General features: G+C 45.1%; 2 protein-coding genes across 3 annotated transcripts in view; both read left to right on the plus strand.

The window, feature by feature from the left end:
* The first annotated feature begins 1,828 nt into the window (after positions 1–1,828).
* On the plus strand, positions 1,829–6,501 carry KCTD14 (potassium channel tetramerization domain containing 14). The gene is made up of 2 exons (XM_074817026.1): positions 1,829–2,071; positions 4,739–6,501. The coding sequence occupies exons 1-2, from the start codon at positions 2,003–2,005 to the stop codon at positions 5,408–5,410; spliced, it is 741 nt and encodes a 246-aa protein (XP_074673127.1). The 5' UTR covers positions 1,829–2,002; the 3' UTR covers positions 5,411–6,501.
* A 1,435-nt stretch (positions 6,502–7,936) lies between these two features.
* Positions 7,937–17,800, plus strand: part of INTS4 (integrator complex subunit 4) — a 37,506-nt gene continuing 27,642 nt past the window's right edge. The window contains exons 1-7 of one of the 2 annotated variants that reach the window (XM_074816428.1): positions 7,937–8,066; positions 8,751–8,945; positions 12,187–12,304; positions 14,659–14,765; positions 14,976–15,161; positions 16,807–16,857; positions 17,490–17,578. In XM_074816428.1, coding sequence (XP_074672529.1) covers positions 8,013–8,066; positions 8,751–8,945; positions 12,187–12,304; positions 14,659–14,765; positions 14,976–15,161; positions 16,807–16,857; positions 17,490–17,578 — 800 coding nt within the window. In that variant the 5' untranslated portion in view covers positions 7,937–8,012. The remainder of the gene's footprint in view (positions 8,067–8,750; positions 8,946–12,186; positions 12,305–14,658; positions 14,766–14,975; positions 15,162–16,806; positions 16,858–17,489; positions 17,579–17,800) is intronic. The other variant, XM_074816429.1, reaches the window with a different exon arrangement.

Genomic DNA, 17,800 nt, shown 5'->3' on the forward strand with positions numbered 1-17,800 from the left:
TTATCACCTCCAGCATCTAAGATGTGCGGTATAGAACGAGTCTGAACTCCACCTCTGACAGATATATCCAGGGTATTTTCTGAAGCACCTGTATGAGATAACCCAAAGAACGGGATTTGCAGGAATCAAAGGCCCAGAACATGCAGATCTTCCAGCTCTTCCTGTTTTCCAGTAAGCATTGATTTTTAGAAATTTAGTACAGGTCACAAAACCTGGGGTCCCACACAGACCTCACTAGTGCGTCCAGCACTATTAATTCTTCTGATCTGGCAAAGGGAAAATTCAAGCAGCAGAGATAACTCAGACACAGGTTATGATTGAGGATCCCTCAGGATGCTTCAGAGCAGCAGAAGCAAAAATTAAGTTGGGTTCAATGAGAAGTACACCCAAATGCACAAAACATTCAAAAGAATCTGGGTCCAGCTATGATGGAGCCTTGGGTGAGGGCTGGCTTTATTCTCAAGGTGAGTGAATCAGTACAAATTATAACACTTTTTGTTCATGCCTCAAGCTTCTGGTCAGATCGATGCTGTCTTCTGAGAGGATATAGATCCAGCAAAATCCCTGGAAGATGCAGAACCAGGTGTCCATGAGCACAATGCAGATTTTGTGTAAGTGGTTTCCTTATATACCATGCTGTCATTTTTCATCACTAAAATATTCCTGGGGAAGATTTTTAGGAAGCGCTTGTATTTGTCTGAGATTTTCCCTTCAGTTGCTGGTATCAGAAAGCAGCTTGAAATGAAAGACACTGAGGCAAGGTTGGTAGAGGAGATAACACCTTTTATTACACCAACAGAAACTGAAAAAAAAATTGAAAAAAACCCAAGCAAAATTAAACAGAAGCTGACAGACCTGAGAAAGCCTTGTATTCCCTAAAGCGTGGATGTTTTTATCCATCTGTATCAGCTGATCTAATAAAAGATATTGTCTCTCATTACAAACATTGACTTACACCTCTGGACAATCATGTCCATGGCAATTTTGCCTCTGTAATGGAACAAATACTCCATGGCAATTTTGCCACCATAATGGAACAAAGACACAGAAGAGATGAGTGGCCTGAAGGCAAATTTGAAAGCAACAGTGCACTCAGAAACACCTAGATTAAAACCAAGGAGACTCTGTAGGCCTGTGGTCCAGATCTGGAGGATCTGGTTTGATGCTCTGCATTTAAAAAATGAACACAGACATCCTTGTGAGTATTTCAATGTTGCAACAAACAGTCCCACCACCTCTAAATCTGTGGTGCTCTCCACTTGCAATATTTGGTGGATACAGGATATTAGGAAGTGATGTCATGCAAAGATACTAATCAAATACTTATGACCAGTTGAAAAGAATAGTTCAGGCTCAAGTAGAGATTCAGGTTTGGTTTTATTTACCTTGCACAAATTACTCAGTGCCCAGAGATTGTATTGGCAAGGAAGAAAATGCCACCACCTTGGACAGATTGTCATCGATGGGTATGACAAATGGGATCAATGAGAAGGTTTAAAACAGCAGCGCACAGAGGCCAAAAAGCTGTGAAAATATTTACTGGTTTTGATACACCAGATTTGTGAGGCAGAGGCTGTCATGCAGGCACACATTGCGGGGCTCCTCAGAGGTGCTCTGGGCACTTGGCCTCCTTCGGAAAGGATTATTCGGCTCTTAGTCACCGCACAGATAGTGTTACAGGAGGTGTGCGCTGGCAGCCAGCCCAGGTCCACCCTGCACCTTGATGGTTGCCAGAAAACTAATGAGCAAATAACTTCCGCTTTCAGGCTGTTCCCTCCCCTCTCCCTACACCTGCAACCTCTACCAGGGCTGTGCTTGGAGCAAAGCCGGAGCCTCCGGAGCAGCAGCTGGGCTGGGAGCTTTGAAAAAACCTGACCCAACCAAGAAAAAAAAGGTGAAAAAGGACTGGAGCGTGGTGGGGAGCCATCCTGCGTGTGGGGCAGGACCTGAGCACTGAGCAGCAGGTTTTGCCACACCACTGAGCTGTCAGCTCTCGGAGGAGATGAGCATTTCATCGGAGCACAAGCCCTTTGGGAAGCAGGTCACCGCCAGCCTGCATACAGTGAGTAAGGTATGAGCTCCAGGGCACAGTTTCCTCCTGTGGGATCAAAGCATTCCCTTTGGGCTACATTAGAGGGTTTTTTTACCCCCACCTGCTATTTTTAAGACAACAAGTCTTGCCAGATATGTGACCAAGAAGAGGACTCTAGGTAAAAAGCCGTGTCTTACTCCAACCTGTTTGCACCAGTTTGCCTACAGAAGGGCCATGTCCCTCGCAGGCAGACAAGAACTGGCAACAGCAAATGACCAGAGTGGTTCTTTTTCTCCTTTGACAAGAGGTGGAATTCATTTAATATGAACTTTAATTGGTCAGATCCCTAAATAAAAGCTGGTTGTGAGTTTTGGGGGGTTTCAACTGTTCTTAAGAGATTCTAATCATGCAAAAGCTGTCCCGTGTTGTAGACATGCAGAATCATCAGGTGGGAGCAGCGGTTTTTCTAGCTCTAAGGAAAATTAATGGCAATCTCAGACAAGCAGCATATTACTAGGCAGAAATCAGCAACGAGATCAGATGTTTTCCTTTTCCTCTCCTCTGCCCTCAGTCTACTGCTAACCAGTTTGCCTTCTCCGTTGTAGCTGTACAGCCTCTCCCCCAGACCTCTCTGTTTTTAAAAAATCCAGCCTTCTTGTGTTGCACTTTTCAGGTGTAGGTTGCAAAATGCTTCCCCAAAGAGGTAACTGTGGTTCAGATTAATGAACGGGGGCACAGATAGGTGGAATGACTTTCCTAAGTGTCACCTCGCTGGCTAATTACAGAGCTGGGAATCAGCTGGTGCCAGTACTCCCAGTCCACTGGGAACCAGTTTGGTCCCAGGCCAAAACTGTTAATCAAGATCTGGAAACATAAGGTTAGTTGGGCTACTGTATTAATGAAGAACATGTTATCCACTTGTATTGGTGACAAACAGCATGAAATATCTGACCTGCCATCTGGAAAAGGAGCAAAGGCTCAAAAGCATGAGACCCTCCTATCAAATGATCCCTGCTGGGGAAAACTGTTGTTATCACTTGCACTAAGGGCAAATTTCCTAACTGAGAGGCTTTATTAAAGGGACAGCTTTGCGCTATGTTCCTCAGGGGGTGGAAACTACCAGATAAGTCTCAGACAGAATAATTTTTATGTCTCCTTGGCCCTAGTGTAAATTGCCCTTGAGATGAAGCCACCCACATCAGGGTAAAGCAATATTCCAGCTGGGTCTTTGGCCTGAATCTTCCACTGTTTCCCTGGCTTGCCTAGGCTGTGAGCAAAATTTCTGCTAAATCTGATAGCTTGCTGCTGATTAAAGGGAAGGTCTCCCCCTGCTCCAGGTTTGATATTCCTAGTCCCTTCCTTTTGCTTGTTAAAACCTCTGTGAGCCAATTCAGCTCAGTTAGATGAAGGAGAAGCAGAGCTGGCATGAGGTGAGCAACAAAAACATGCAGGTAGGTGCAAGGATGGAAAGGGGAGCGGGCAGCAGGAGCTCCCCCTTCTCTCACGTCATCCCGTGGGTCTGTACCTGTGGGATCCAGCTAAGCACTTAAGTACACGCTTCACTTGAGGCATGTGACTAGCAGCACTGAGGCAGATCCTTGCGTGATTGGATCCAAGAAAGAGCAGGTAAGCTCCTGGAAAAAAAGATTGTTTATTGACTCATGCCTTCCCAATGGTAGGTGTGGTCCCGGCCAGGCATGTGACTTGCATTACAGCACTGCTGGTGGAGGGAAAATAACTGCCTCCTTTCTTTCCTCTCCTTTTCCTCTACTGAGAATTATAAAAAATGACTGAGTGCAAAGGGGGCTGTTAAAACTCTTCACCACTGAGCTGTCAGGAAGGTCAGACTGGACACCAGGTCCAGCTTTCCGGGCATTCAGGCCTCCTCCAATGTGTTTCAGTTAGCAGTGGTGTTAATGTGTGATGAAATAAAATAAATCCAAACAAAAATCCAAACTTTACATTCTTCCTTCTTAAATCCATCTCAGTTGCATGAATTATTTCCTTTATTTCCTAGCTAAAGCTATCATACATTTTTAAAGTGCTTTGCTAAACGGCTTCTGTGCTTCACCTCTGACATGCTGGATTTTTCTGTCTTACTCCAGTATTTTTAACTAAAGCCCCAAATGAGTGAAAGCCAATTCCCATTTTTAAAGTTTCAAAGAGCTTTATTTTCTCCTTTGAAGAGAAAACAGCAGCTCGGGTGAGAAGAATGGAGTTGCACAGCTGTGAGCTCTATCCATGTCCCTCTGCACATGGGGAGGGTGAGCGCTCACAGATCGCTCTCGCTGGAAGGACAGTGGCCAACAGGGACAACGCCAGTGTGGGACTGAGGAGATCGACGTCGAATCCTGTAGTCACTAATAGCTTTGCCTGGGTACTTCTTGTCCCTCTTTCTCACTGGCAAAACAACACTTTCTTACATCCCAAAGATGTGGTGAGGACTTTCAGCCATTTAGAAATGTCCAAGTCTCTGGTGCCCGGGTTATGAGGGCTGTATAAACATCCTGCATCTACTTTTAGCAATAAATGGGGTTCATGTTCCCATCTGTTCCCCAGGAGATGGGGGCTCACACCACTTTTCACCCTGTCATTCCAATATCCAGCTGCAATCACCTCTTTTTTCCCCTTTTCCTTGATGCTTGCTTGTTGACAGCCTCAGACGGGTAATGCATGTGGCTTTTTGTCCCCTTGTGATACTTGCAGCTGTCACCAATCGTGGAGTTAAATGTCGGTGGGGAGATGTACACGACAATGCTGAGCACCTTGAAGAAACACCCTGGCTCCAAGCTAGCAGAGATGTTCAGCGGCCAGCCCAAACTCAGGACTGACTCTGAAGGGAGGTTCTTCATCGACAGGCCAGGCACCTATTTCAAATACATCTTGGAGTACCTGCGCAGTAACCAAGTGCCCACCCAGTGCATCCAGGACGTCTACAAGGAGGCGTTGTTCTACGACATCGAACCTCTAATCAAGCAGCTAGAGGACTCCCCACAGATCTTCGGGGAGCTCGTGGCGAGGAAGCAGTTTCTGGCTCGTGTGCCCAACTACAGTGAGAACATCGAACTGATGATCCGCATCGCGAGGGCGGAAGCGGTCGCATCCCGCCGGTCCAGCGTCATCGTGTGTGTGGTCAGAACTGAGGAGGACGCGGCCAGATGTCAGGATGCCTTGAACAGCTTGGACATGGATAAAAAATCCGTGGTGAAGTTTGGCCCCTGGAAGGCAGCACCAAGTATTTCTGATCTGCTGGACTGCATTCAAATGGATGTTGAAGCCAAAGGGTACAAAATATCCTTTCAGCCCCACGTTGCTGAAAAAGGTTTTCGCTTCAAATCGCATGACTTCTTCTACAAGTTCCTGTTCACCTGGTGGTAGCAAAGTGCCACCGTTGATGGGGAATGGAAGAAAGAAATTATTAAAACAAATTAACTTGGGCCATGGAGACTAAGCCATGGACTACCAGAGGGACAGGAAGAACTGCATGGACCAACAAAAGGATCTCCTTTGGTCGTCCGCCAAATTAAAGAGCACTTAAGAGCCACTGTTTACTTTGGCTTTAGGGGATAACTGTACCATTTAAAAGGTATCAAGAAAAAGAAGAATTTTACTCTTTCAGTGTTGCTGACTATTACTTAAGTTCAGAGAGACAGATCTGAGGGTCAAGCCAACCTCATTCAACCTAAGAGAAATGAATAATCCCAAATATGTCTCATGGACAAGTGGAGTTGGTCTCTCAGTGAAAAGGGAACGGGTCACATACGCACAATTCCCGATGTAAACACTGACAGCTGCGTTAACACATGCTCAAATTAAATTTGGATCCCTAACAAGAAGGCAAAAGCTCTTTTTCTCACTGTTTTCCATACCAGAACCTAGGTTAAAAAGAAGGATTTCAGTGTCCCCCACTCTCCTCTTGTTCCTCCAGTAGACAGCCTACTCTCTAGCCAATGTATTTATTACCATTATTTATTATTTATTCTGAAGGAAAGACAGAGAACCTCAGCTATGGTCCAGGATCAACAAAAGGTTGCTGATCTGAGGAGTTTATAATCTAAGGACATACACTCCTCTCTCAGGCCACACTATTTTAATCTTTTTCTTATGACATTCATTATTATTATGATACTATTGCTAAATATATAAGCTTCTGGAAGAATAGGGAAAACCGACCGTGATTTGGTGGGAAGGAAGTGATAGTGAAGTGACAGTCTGGGACCTCAGTGCAAATTCTCCTTTACAGACCATGAATTGGGTCCTACATTGTATTTTAAACATCTTAGTATTCCAAAGTTTATTTTTATACTGGAGATGGCTGTTAGCTTGGTTTTAATCACTCTGAAAATCATAATGGCTAATTTGATTACGATGACATTTATTTCTCAGAACATGGATTTCTTCCAGTTAAGGACAATAATCTCTGGGATATTAAATAAAGAAATAAACCTGAAGTTCTATCTTTATGCTAATGGCTTTGAATCATTCCTATTTAAGCTTGGTTTCAGATGTGCTCACCCTAGCGCAGATTTCCCCCTGGTGAAAGTTGGGAGTCACACCACTGACCTCAGGGCAGTTCTGCTGTAGGTGTGAGGGGACCGTTTGAGACCTCTCGCATTTATAACCTTGGTAAGAACTGATACAATCAGTGTCTCAGAAGGCAAAAAGATTTCGAAAATAGGGTCTATGATCATATCTATGATCATAACCAAGCGGTCAGTGGTGCTTAGCCTAGAAGAAGAGACACCGAGGAGGCTTTCAAGCAGACAGAAGGCTGCTTTAAGGAGGAGATCAGTTACTCTTTGTATGTACTAAGAGTGCAAAAAGGGGTAACAAGCTTAAGTCACAACAAAGGAGATGACTGAAATTGGATATTAGGAAAAAAATTCTGATTGTTGGGTAGTTAAAGCCTCAAACCAACCAACCTCCTAAGACTACAGGACTACTGTCATGAGAAACTTTAATAGTTTTATCAAGGATGGTCTTACAGAACAGCCCAGGCTGTAAGGGACCTCGAAGAATCATCTGGTCCAACCTCTGGTGGGAAAGGGAGACTAGATGAGATTATTGAGCACCCTGTCCCAGCACACCTTGAAAACCCCCAGCAATGCAGACTCCACCACATTCCCGGGGAGGTTGTTCCAGTGAACGATAGCTCTCACTGTAAAAAATTTCTTTCTTATAATGGGAAGAAGCCTCTCCCAGTACAACTTGCACCCATTGACCCTTGTCTTCTCCACATGGCTCCTCGTGAAAAGAGCACCACCATCCTCTTTGTGGATGCCCTTTAAGTACAGGGAACACTGTGCTGAGGTCCTCCCAGGGAGAAGAGACCTCACTCCTTCAATCTTTCCTCGTAGGGCAGGTTCTCCAGACCTTTGACCATCTCCATGGCCCTCCTTTTGAACCCTTCACCCCCTTCCCAAATCATCCTGTCTCTAAGATGTGACCGAACCACGGCTGCCCTTGGCTACCTTTAGCCACACAGTGTCACAGACATAACTGCTGCCTGTGTCTCCTGCCGTCTAACCAGACTAGGTCTGTCACCTCCTTGCTGCTGGGGCCTCCTTCCCCTCTCCTCGAAGGAGACAGGTTTGAAGGCTGTGCTAAGCTTTCATGTGTGTCTCACACAAGCTTGCCTGGAAACATCAAGCCATGTTATTTATATTTTGGTCTTTATGTGGTCTAACATCAAATACTAACTAAACTGATGGGTATTTTTGGGGAAAACCGAGCCGGGCTGACAGTTCTGACGCCCTCCCGCCAAGTTTGGCTGCGGGGCGGGTCAGGCCGCGGCCGCCATATCAGACCCGCGTTCCCATGGCAACGCGAGGCCGCCCCCTCTGGGGTCCGGCCGCCCGACCATAGAGCGCGGCCTCCAGCTGGAAAGAGAGGACACTCCTTTTGCCACCTCCCTCCGGGCCTCTCTGTGGTTTCTCTTCCGGGTTGCGCGTACGGCGGCCGCGGAGGGCCAGGGGGCGACATGGCGGCGCACCTGAAGAAGCGGGTGTACGAGGAGTTTACTAAGGTGGTCCAGGTAATGCACCGCCACCGGGCCGGGCCGGGCCAAGCGGGGCGGTGAGGGGACGGTCCCGAGCTCTGCTGTGAGGCGGGTGGCGCGGAGCTGTGGGAAAAGCCGCCGGCCTAGCCCGGGGCCTAGCGTGGGAGCGCTGCCCGCCGCCCTGGGGCGGGGGCCTCGGGGCTGGGGCGGCCCGTGAGGGGCAGAGGGGAAGCGGGAGGGGTTGGCCCTGGGTTTAGGGAGGCCGGAGCTGCCTGCAGGGAAGGGGGCTGCCTCGGTGTGTGTGCTGGGGGGATAGTGCTCCCCTCAGGGCGGGGAGGGCCGCGTCTGCCGAGGAGAGAAGGACGCGGCTTTCCCCAGCCCGGGCTGAGGGGACGGCAGTGTGTTTCTCGGGTGCTCTAGGCTGGTGGGCATGGGAGAAGCCGTGTTTGCCCTGGGATGGTTGTCTGGGATCGGAAGGGGCTGGATTTGTTCTGCAGAGGGGAGAGGCAGGGTTTCCCGGGGATAGGGGCTACCTGGGTAGGGCAGGAGGTACCCCAAGGGGCTGGGGATGTTTCTTCCTAACACAGCTGAGTGAGAGGCCAGTGTCTGCCGTGGGGCACAAGAGCTTTCTCAGGCTTAGTGCTGAGACAGCGTTCACTCTGGGGAAGGAGAGGGTCAGGACTTGCGTTGTGTTTCTGAACCGTGTCTCTTTGCCCACAGCAGCAACATGAGGACCTGTCCTCTAAGAAGCTGCGGCTGACCAAGCCCAGCAAGTCAGCAGCACTCCATGTCGACCTGTGCAAAGCCACCTCGCCCGCAGACGCTTTGCAGTACTTGCTCCAGTTTGCCAGGAAGCCAGTGGAAGTGGAGAGCGTGGAAGGGGTTGTCAGGATCCTGCTGGAGCATTATTACAAGGTGCTGAACCTGGGAGCCATGTGTGCTTCCAGAATCCTCCTTCTGGTCTTGTTTTCTTGGTGTTGGATATGGAATAGGGAGTCACAGCCTCCTGTGTTGCTGCCTCTGTTTCCAACATCCTGGGCTGTTGGAACCCCTCTGTGGGGAGAGTGAGTGACTGTAGTCCTTTATCAGAGTGATTTCTGATCATGTTATTTGGTGCCTTTGCTGATGGTTTCAGGAGCCTGTGACAAGGATGTGACTGTGGTATCCCTGCAGATGCCCTGCATGGTTAGTCTTAAATTGACTTAATAAGGGACAAAAGACATGACAAGAAGTTTTGCAGGGAACCCGGCTGTCCAGAGCTGGTTCAGCTTTATGTAAATCTTTCTTGACTGATATTTCCTTACCTTGCTCTTAATTTCCTCTTGCAGTGGAAAAGCTTTTAAGCTATTGTTTATGCTGCAAACAAAGCATTTTTAAAATGACACTTATGAAAAATTTTTGTCAAAAAAACCAGCAGAATAAAAAATAAATAACAGAAGTAATATATGCTTCATAGTATCCAGATATTGATCCTTTACTTGATAAAGCAAAACTTTATTCCATCTGGCAAAGCTGCGCTGTAGGCTGGAACATTTATCGTAAATGTTCTTGTGCTATTCTGTTTGTCTTTTTACAGTTGAGTTTATTTTGTTTTGAACTTACACTAAATCTCTAAATTATATTTTATCTATTTCTGTGCTCAACCTGCTTTGGCTTGTGTGTTGAGACTGGTTTACGTTTTGTTGATGGAAACTTATTTTTATCATTGGACTGGTCCCTGCTCAAAAGAGTATACAGCGTAAGGGACCCAACCTATTTCTTCTTCTTTGAAGAAAACTGTGGTTCCTGATCAAATAATACAGGTTATTTGTGTTTGAAGTTTGGTTTGTAGCCTGTATTAGAAGAGAGACTCTTAAATCTATAGACCAGGTCACATTTGCAGTGCACAGCCTGTTACAGAAACCAGTTTTTAAAAAGCATTGCGGTCCTGTAGCTGACATTATTTTACTTAAGGTCAGAATTTTCTGAAAAACTGGTTTCTTAGTATCTCCAGAAAACTTGCACTGGAACTGATCTTTCAGAAACCTAATTGTGTGATGATGAGTTTTTTGTAGTGTTATTGTTTTGTTTAAGATGGTGCTGCAGCCTCCTGCTCCTTCATTCTTTTATATTATGATAGGACAGCCCCCAAACAGTCCTGATGGCCTCTGAAATGGTTCAAAAATACAATCTGGCTTTTTCTTTTTTCTCCGTTTTTCACCCATAGTTCCCATGACCCCGCTGACAGTTGAATGAACAGAGCTGAGCAGGGAGCATGTTGTGATGTGTGGGGGAAAGCCAGGGGGACAGGATGCTGTAAGCTGGTGTTGCTGTCAGGGACGTTGTGTCCTCAAACTGTGTCCTGAGGCAATCTGGGAGGTCCCTTCCCAATTCATGAGGGTGGTCGGGATGAGGGGTTAGAGGCACCTTTACTTACTGGTGTTTTGGTTGTGGAGATGGCAATCAGACCTGCAAAATAAAAGAATGCATTTCCTGCTCACAAATCATTAGGAGGGAGAAGGTGCCCTCTGGGGTGGGAGGATGCTTGTACTTCAATAATAACATTGCAGACATTATTCATAAGGCTATTAAAAGTGCCTTTATAAGTGTCCTTTTTGAAATCATTGATTTCCTCTGTATTCATGGTGAGGGATGTCCTGTTTTTAAAAGAACATCAGTAATGGAGAGTAAACACCAAGTGTGTAAACACCACAATATTGTGGAAATCCATGCATCCTACCCCTGGAGCACAGGTCTGATGGGGAGTGGCTGAGGGAACTGGGGGGGTTTAGTCCGGAGGAGGCTGAGGGAAGACCTCATGGCCCTCTACAACTCCCTGAAAGGAGGGTGCAGAGAGGGGGGATGAGTCTCTTGAACCAAGGAACAAGCGCCAGGACAAGAGGGAATGGCCTCAAGCTGCGCCAGGGCAGGGTCAGACTGGCTCTTAGGAAGGATTTCTTTGCAGAAGGGGTTGTTGGGCGTTGGAATGGGCTGCCCAGGGCAGGGGGGGAGTCCCCATCCCTGGAGGGGTTGAAGAGTCGGGCTGACCCAGCGCTGAGGGATCTGGTGGAGTTGGGAACGGTCAGGGTGAGGTTCATGGTTGGACTGGAGGATCTTCAAGGGCTTTTCCAACCTCGATGATTCTGTGATGCAGGTAGTCCAATGACAGCAACCATTGTTCAGGCATGTAGTTTCGGCCTTGAGAAGAGAAAATGCTTCTCAGCTCAGTTGAGAGAGAGATTACTCCCACGGTATCACATTTGTCATTTGGGGGTTGTGTGTGACACTGAAGTCTCCTAAACACTTGAAAGACATAAAAGTTGTAACTGTAATATTTCTGCACCTGTTGAAAGATGTAATATTTGTCATTATTACAAATAATGTTCAGCGTTGCACAGTTGCCTGGTAAGACCTAAGTATGAAATCCAGCCTTCTTTTTGTCTTTCTACCTGTATTGGATATCCTCAGCAATGCGATGACAGAGAGAGCTTCTGGTTATGACCAGAAGTGTTGTGTGCACGAATCTTTAGAAGAGTAATAACTCTTTGAAATGCATGAACCTTTAAAATTAATTGAATGCTAATTTGTGAAGCTTATTTCTGTAATTATCAACGGTGACAGCTTTTGGTGTTGCTTAAATGAGCAGATGTATGCAGCTAACATATGCTTCTGTTATTTTTTTTTTACCTTACTGTGTTGGGTTCTTTTGAAAAAGATTGACAGGATTCCTCCCCACTATTAAGAGAAACAGTTGTTTTCTGTAGCCCAATGACCTTCCTGTTTAGCAGAGGTCAAGAGATCATCTGTCTCAGTTCATCTTCTAAAATTCTCTCATTTGTTTGTTAAAAACTTGCAAAGATATTAACATTATCAACAGTGAATTTTCTGGTATCTTGAAAACCTGATTTATTTAAGCTTTAATTTTTCAAACAATATTAAGGTCATTCTGAGAAATTCTAAATAAAAGAATCATTTTGAAATGTACTGGAAGCTGACAGGCAAACATTCTGGTATGGTTAATTTTCTGTGGGGTGTGCTGTGGATGTGCAGAGGAGGAAGCAGCCTGACAATAAAATTCAGACCCTCGTGCTGAATTATATATGGGTCCTGCCTGTGTGGAGTGTTTTATGCTCTTCAAACTGGAAAATGAAAGAGTGTGTCTTTTGTTTCCTTCCAGGAGAATGATGCCTCTGTCAGATTGAAGATTGCTTCCTTGCTGGGCTTGTTATCGAAGACTGCAGGATTTTCCCCAGACTGCATTATGGATGATGCCATTAACACACTTCAGAATGAGAGTAAGTCTTGCGTTTCAGGTGGTGCTTGAGATCAAGGCAGAATCATGCTGTCTTTTAAGCAGTTAGACAGTAGCAAGGCCCTTACATCTGAAGCGTACAATGGGGAATTCTTGCTTAGAGTATCTATTTTCTGCTTTTGTGAATGATGACAGACAATACCGTGTTCCAAGGAGGAGAAAAATGTTCCTCAGACCTGCCTGCTATATACCTTTGTTTTAAGGCAGTGCAAAGTTTGCTGCTAATGCAAGAAGGCATTAGTTTATTAGCATTGGATTTGTAATAAACAGGAAAGGATGGGTTGTCCTCTTTGTGGCTTCATTAAAGTCAATTTTTATTTTCTGTTATATTCACAGTTTGTATGTGCTTTACTTGATGCAGTTTAATTTTGTTTTAATGTCGTTTATAGAGTCAAAGAATGGTTTGTGCTGGAAGGGACCTTTGAAGGTCATCTAGTTCCAACCCCCCTGCCACAGGCAGGGACACCTTCCACTAGCCCAGGTTGCCCAAAGCCCGTCCAACCTGGCCTTGAACCCTTCCAGGGAGGGGGCAGCCACAGCTTCTCTGGGCAACCTGCTCCAGTCTCACCACCCTCACAGGGAAGAATTTCTTCCTTAGATCTCATCTAAATCTCCCCTGTTTCAGTTTAAAACCATTGTCCTGTGTCCTGTCACTACAGGCCTTCCTAAAAAGTCTGTCTCCATCTTTCTTACAAGCCCTCTTTAACTATTGAAAGGCCACGATAAGGTCTCGTCAGAGCCTTCTCTTCTCCGGGCTGAACAACCCCAACTCTCTCAGCCTGTCCTTGTAGGAGAAGTGTTCCATCCCTCTGATCATTCTCGTGGCCTCTTCTGCACCTGCTCTAACATATCTATCTTGTACTGAGGACCCCATAGTATGGACACAGCACTGCAGGTGGGGTCTCATGAGAATGGAGTTAGAGGAGCAGAATCCCCTCCCTCGACCTGCTGGCCATGCTTCCTTTGATGCAGCCCAGGATACAGTTGGCCTGTCCTGCAATCGCACATTGCTGGCTCATGTCCAGCTTTTCACCCACCAGCACTCCAAGTCCTTCTCCGCAGGGCTGCTCTCAATCTCTCAAATTTGAGAGATCTCAAGGTGCTGGAGCGAGTGCAGAGGAGGGCAATGAAGCTGGTGAAGGGCCTGGAGAATAAATCTTATGAGGAGCAATTGAAGGAGCTGGGACTGTTTAGTTTGAGGAAGAGAAGGCTGAGGGGAGACCTCATCACTCTCTACAGCTCCCTGAAAGGACATTGTAGAGAGGTTGGTGCTGGTCTCTTCTCACAGTGACAGAACAAGAGGGAATGGCTTTAAACTGTGACAGGGGAGGTTCAGACTGGACATTAGGAAAAGAAGTTTCCCAGAAAGAGTGGTCAGACAGTGGAATAGGCTGCCCACGGAGGGGGTAGAGTCATCATCCCTGGATATGTTTAAGGGTCATTTAGATGAGATGTTGGGGGATATGGTGTAGGGGAGAACTTCGTAGAGTCGGGCTGATGGTTGGACTCGATGATCCCAAGGGTCTTTTCCAACCTGAATGATTCTGTGATTCTGTGAATCCCTTCATCCCCCAGCCTGTGTTGATACCAGGGATTGCCCTGACCCACGTGCAGGACCTTTCACTTGGCCTTGTTGAACTTCATGAGATTCACACAGGCCTGCTTCTCGAGCTTGTCCAGGTCCCTCTGGACGGCATCCTGTCCCTCAGGCGTGTCAACTGCCACACTCAGCTTGGTGCTGTCTGCAAACTTGCTGAGGGTGCACTCGATCCCCCTGTCCATGTCATTGATGAAGATATTAAATAGTATTGGTACCAGTACGGACCCTTGAGGGACACCACTCATTACTGGTTTCCACTTGGGCACTGAGCCACTGACTGTAACTCTGAACGTGGATATCCAGCCAGTTCCTTCTTCATCTAGCAGTCCATCCATCAAACCCATCTCTCTCCAATTTAGAGGTAAAAGTGTTGTGGTGGTCCAGGTGAACAGTAGGCTAAACACGAGTGAGCAGTGAAGGCTCACTGGTACCGGGCTGTATCAACAGGAGTGTAGCCAGTTGAACTCCTTGACTGGTTCCCAGGTCAAGGGAAGAGATTATTCCCCTTTACTCAGCACTGGTTAGACCACATCTGGAATATGACATCCAGGAGGCACTGAGGTGCTCCAGGGCTGGAGTACCTGATGTGCAAGGAGAAGCTGAGGGAGCTGGGCTTGTTCTGGTCTTGAAAGGAGAAGGTTTCAGGAGGACGTTCCAACCTGGATCAGTCTGTGATTCTGTAGCTGGTGAGGAGGTCAGTAAAGAGGTACGTAGCCTTTCACTCTTTTATTTTGCAGAGTCTCACCAAGTCCTCGCTCAGCTGCTGGACACCCTGTTGGTGATCGGCACAAAGCTCACAGAGAATCCGTCTGTCAGGATGAGACTGGTAGAGGTAGCCTGCAAGGTAAGGCAGCCTCCCTAGGGCAGGAGTCTTCTATCACTGCCACAGGAAAAAAATATGTTGTCGTTGTTTAAATAATTTTCACTTCTCTCAACAAACTGTTCAATACTAACATTTTTTAACTGCTAGGAATCTTAATATGATTAGTTGTTTCAAAGGGGTGAAAGAACAATAAGAATCCAGTTACATCTGTTCTTCTGTTCTGTTCCACAGCATCTGACAGATTCTTCTCATGGTGTAAGAAATAAGTGTCTTCAGTTAATTGGCTGTCTTGGACCAGTGGAAAAAGGTGTTGCAAAAGAAGCTGAAAGCCAGGCTGCCAAAGATGTGCAGAAGATAATAGGAGATCATTTTAATGACCAGGACCCTCGTGTTAGGACTGCAGCTATAAAAGCCATGGTAAGTGTTGCTGGTACAGTGGAATAAACTGTTTGGGGTTACATGAGGAAGCTGGCAGGGGGCTGCAAACTAATCCAAAGAGGTTTGGGTTAGAGATTATTTAATTAATTTAGTAAAGGTCCATTTATCATATTAAATTTACTCGAAAAAATAAGCTAAGTCTTGAAATAGGAGAGTAATGTGAAATCTCAAAGGGCATTTTAGTGATTTATAATAATTTGTTTCAGCTGTAGCTGAAGAAGCTTTTTAGTTTGACTTTTTTGAGTGTATATAGGCTCTTTCTTTTAGTGACAAATCTGTATTTTGTGGTTTAGCATTGGTTACCAGAATTACCATAAGCCACTAGTACTCCAGCATGCCATAGAAAGCTGCTTGTGACAGGAAGCCTGTGTGTTAAGTCCAGAAAGAATTTTGTTTGTCTGTTTTTAAACAACATTTATGTTTTGCCGCATGGTCACATTCATTAGCATTCGCTAGCTGTTTGAGCTTTACTGGTTTTCACGTGGGCTGGAGTGTGGGGACCCTTCAGAAGTTTTTGGCTTTGCAGAAATGCAAGCAAAGACTGTGCACTGGAGAGTTTTGCTTAATGTGAGGTGCCTGTGAGTGTATGGGTATGCAGAAGTTTCTCTTAGTACCCTTAAAGTTTATAACAATATCCCATCTAACATGATGGTCAACAAGGGTATTTGAATTGAGGGTATTTGAATAATGATATTAAACTCCAAAGAAAGAAGCAGGATGCGTTTGAGGAGATCAGATTGCACTTAAATCTGTCTGGGATCTCCCTCTGCTGGAGGTTGCACTCATCCCTCATTTTCATTCCATTCTGATTTCTGTTTTTTTTTTTTTTTTTTTTTTTTAAAGTCATTTGAGTGACCTTTACCCTGGCATTCAACCAAATCCAGAGCAAGGTTTTTGACCTTGAATTTATAATTACAGCACAAAGACAACTGTCTTTCTGTTGTTTGAAGCACAGAAACATGCTGAATGAATTCAGGGTCACTAACCACTTCGAGGGTTCTTGTTCATAGTTTTCCTTGCTACTGTGTTTTTATTTTTTCTTTAATCTTGTCACTGGCTTGTTGTACTTTGAAGAAGTGGATATAGAAAAGAACTGTTTCTTGCCGGCTATATTTGTTTATTAGTCAGATTCATGATACTACCTTACTCAAGATAGAAACAATGTTTAGTAGAAGAGTTTTTGCTATTCCTCTGGTTCTGTAACTGAAAGATTTACAGGGCACGAAAACTCACTGGCAACGCTGCTTTTGGGTCTGTGTTTCAGGAATGGTAGTAAACGAATTATTTTGAAGATTCATGTATCTGTTTTAATTGTAGTTGAATATGGCTAACACTAAACAGTTGTTTGAAGATTGGGAGAATGGACAGACAGTGTATTTATATAAATTTTATTTTCCTAATCAATTGAAGTATGACTGGCTGTAAAGTTTGAAAAAATTATACTGAAGTCAAGATTATTATTTAAAATACTTATGGCCAAGATAATGAAATATTTTAATTACAGCAGTAAGCAAGAAGTGCAAGTAACTAAGTTTACTCAAAGCAGAAAAAACAGTGGTGAAAACTTAGTCTGTGTCAGTTAAACCTATAGTTATACATCCTTGTGTTTGTTTTTTTTCTGTAGCTGCAGCTTCATGAAAGAGGATTAAAACTACAGCAAGCTATTTACAGTCAGGTAAAACCTTGTGTTTTTATTTATTTTGTACTTCTTTGTATATCTTGCTTTTTAGATTCTGTGACAATGTTCTTTGAGATGAGGAGGGCACTGAATGAAAGTGGAATATTTTGCACTTAGGTTGCCTGTATTCCTTATTGTCCTATGGCAGTGGAAATAAAAATCTGTTTCACATCCGTTGTGCTTAAGCACACTAAAGCATATGCTTTCATAGATATTGTTGGTTGGGGGAGATAATCGTGGGAAGGCCAAGGCATTATGTAATTATTACTGTCAGCTGGCAATCTTCAAGTCTTAAACCCTTGTTCATTGGAGAGTACCCATGAAGCCCGTATTTGTTATGTCAGTAAAGCTGCACAGCTGAAGCCTGTATCACATTACTTCTATTACAGATTCACATTTTGTGCTTCCTGCATAGTGCAGGCAATTCTGGAGTTTTACAGCATGTGCCTGATTGACTTTATTAGGACTAGTCTACCTGATCAAACTTGGAAATACTAGGGAGTAGAAGGGAAGCCTGAATTCATCCTGATTTTTAATTTGTCCTAACTGGTTTATGGTGAGGATCCTAAATCCACTGTGGGAAGTGTGGGAAATGTTTCAGGTATATTGGACTGTGAATCTTCTTTCAGGCCTGCAAGCTGTTGGCAGATGATTATGAGCAAGTGCGCAGTGCTGCAGTTCAGCTAATTTGGGTCCTCAGTCAGCTTTACCCTGAAAGGTATGTACTGTATGCAAAGTGACTCAAAGAATTGGCAGAGTAATCATCCTAATCCCAAGAGTTTTATGCCAGTAAGTCTCAGGAGTAGCTGTTAGAAAATGTGTGCAAATTCCTGATAACTGATGAGAGAGCACTCATCCGGATGAAGTTTTGCTTCCTGGTACTTGTTGCACATCCATAGGAATTCAGCATAGTTGTTTCTTGCTTGATTCCATCCAGCAT

The sequence above is a fragment of the Strix aluco genome, chromosome 2 (assembly GCF_031877795.1).
Source record: "Strix aluco isolate bStrAlu1 chromosome 2, bStrAlu1.hap1, whole genome shotgun sequence".
Taxonomy (NCBI): Eukaryota; Metazoa; Chordata; class Aves; order Strigiformes; family Strigidae; genus Strix; species Strix aluco.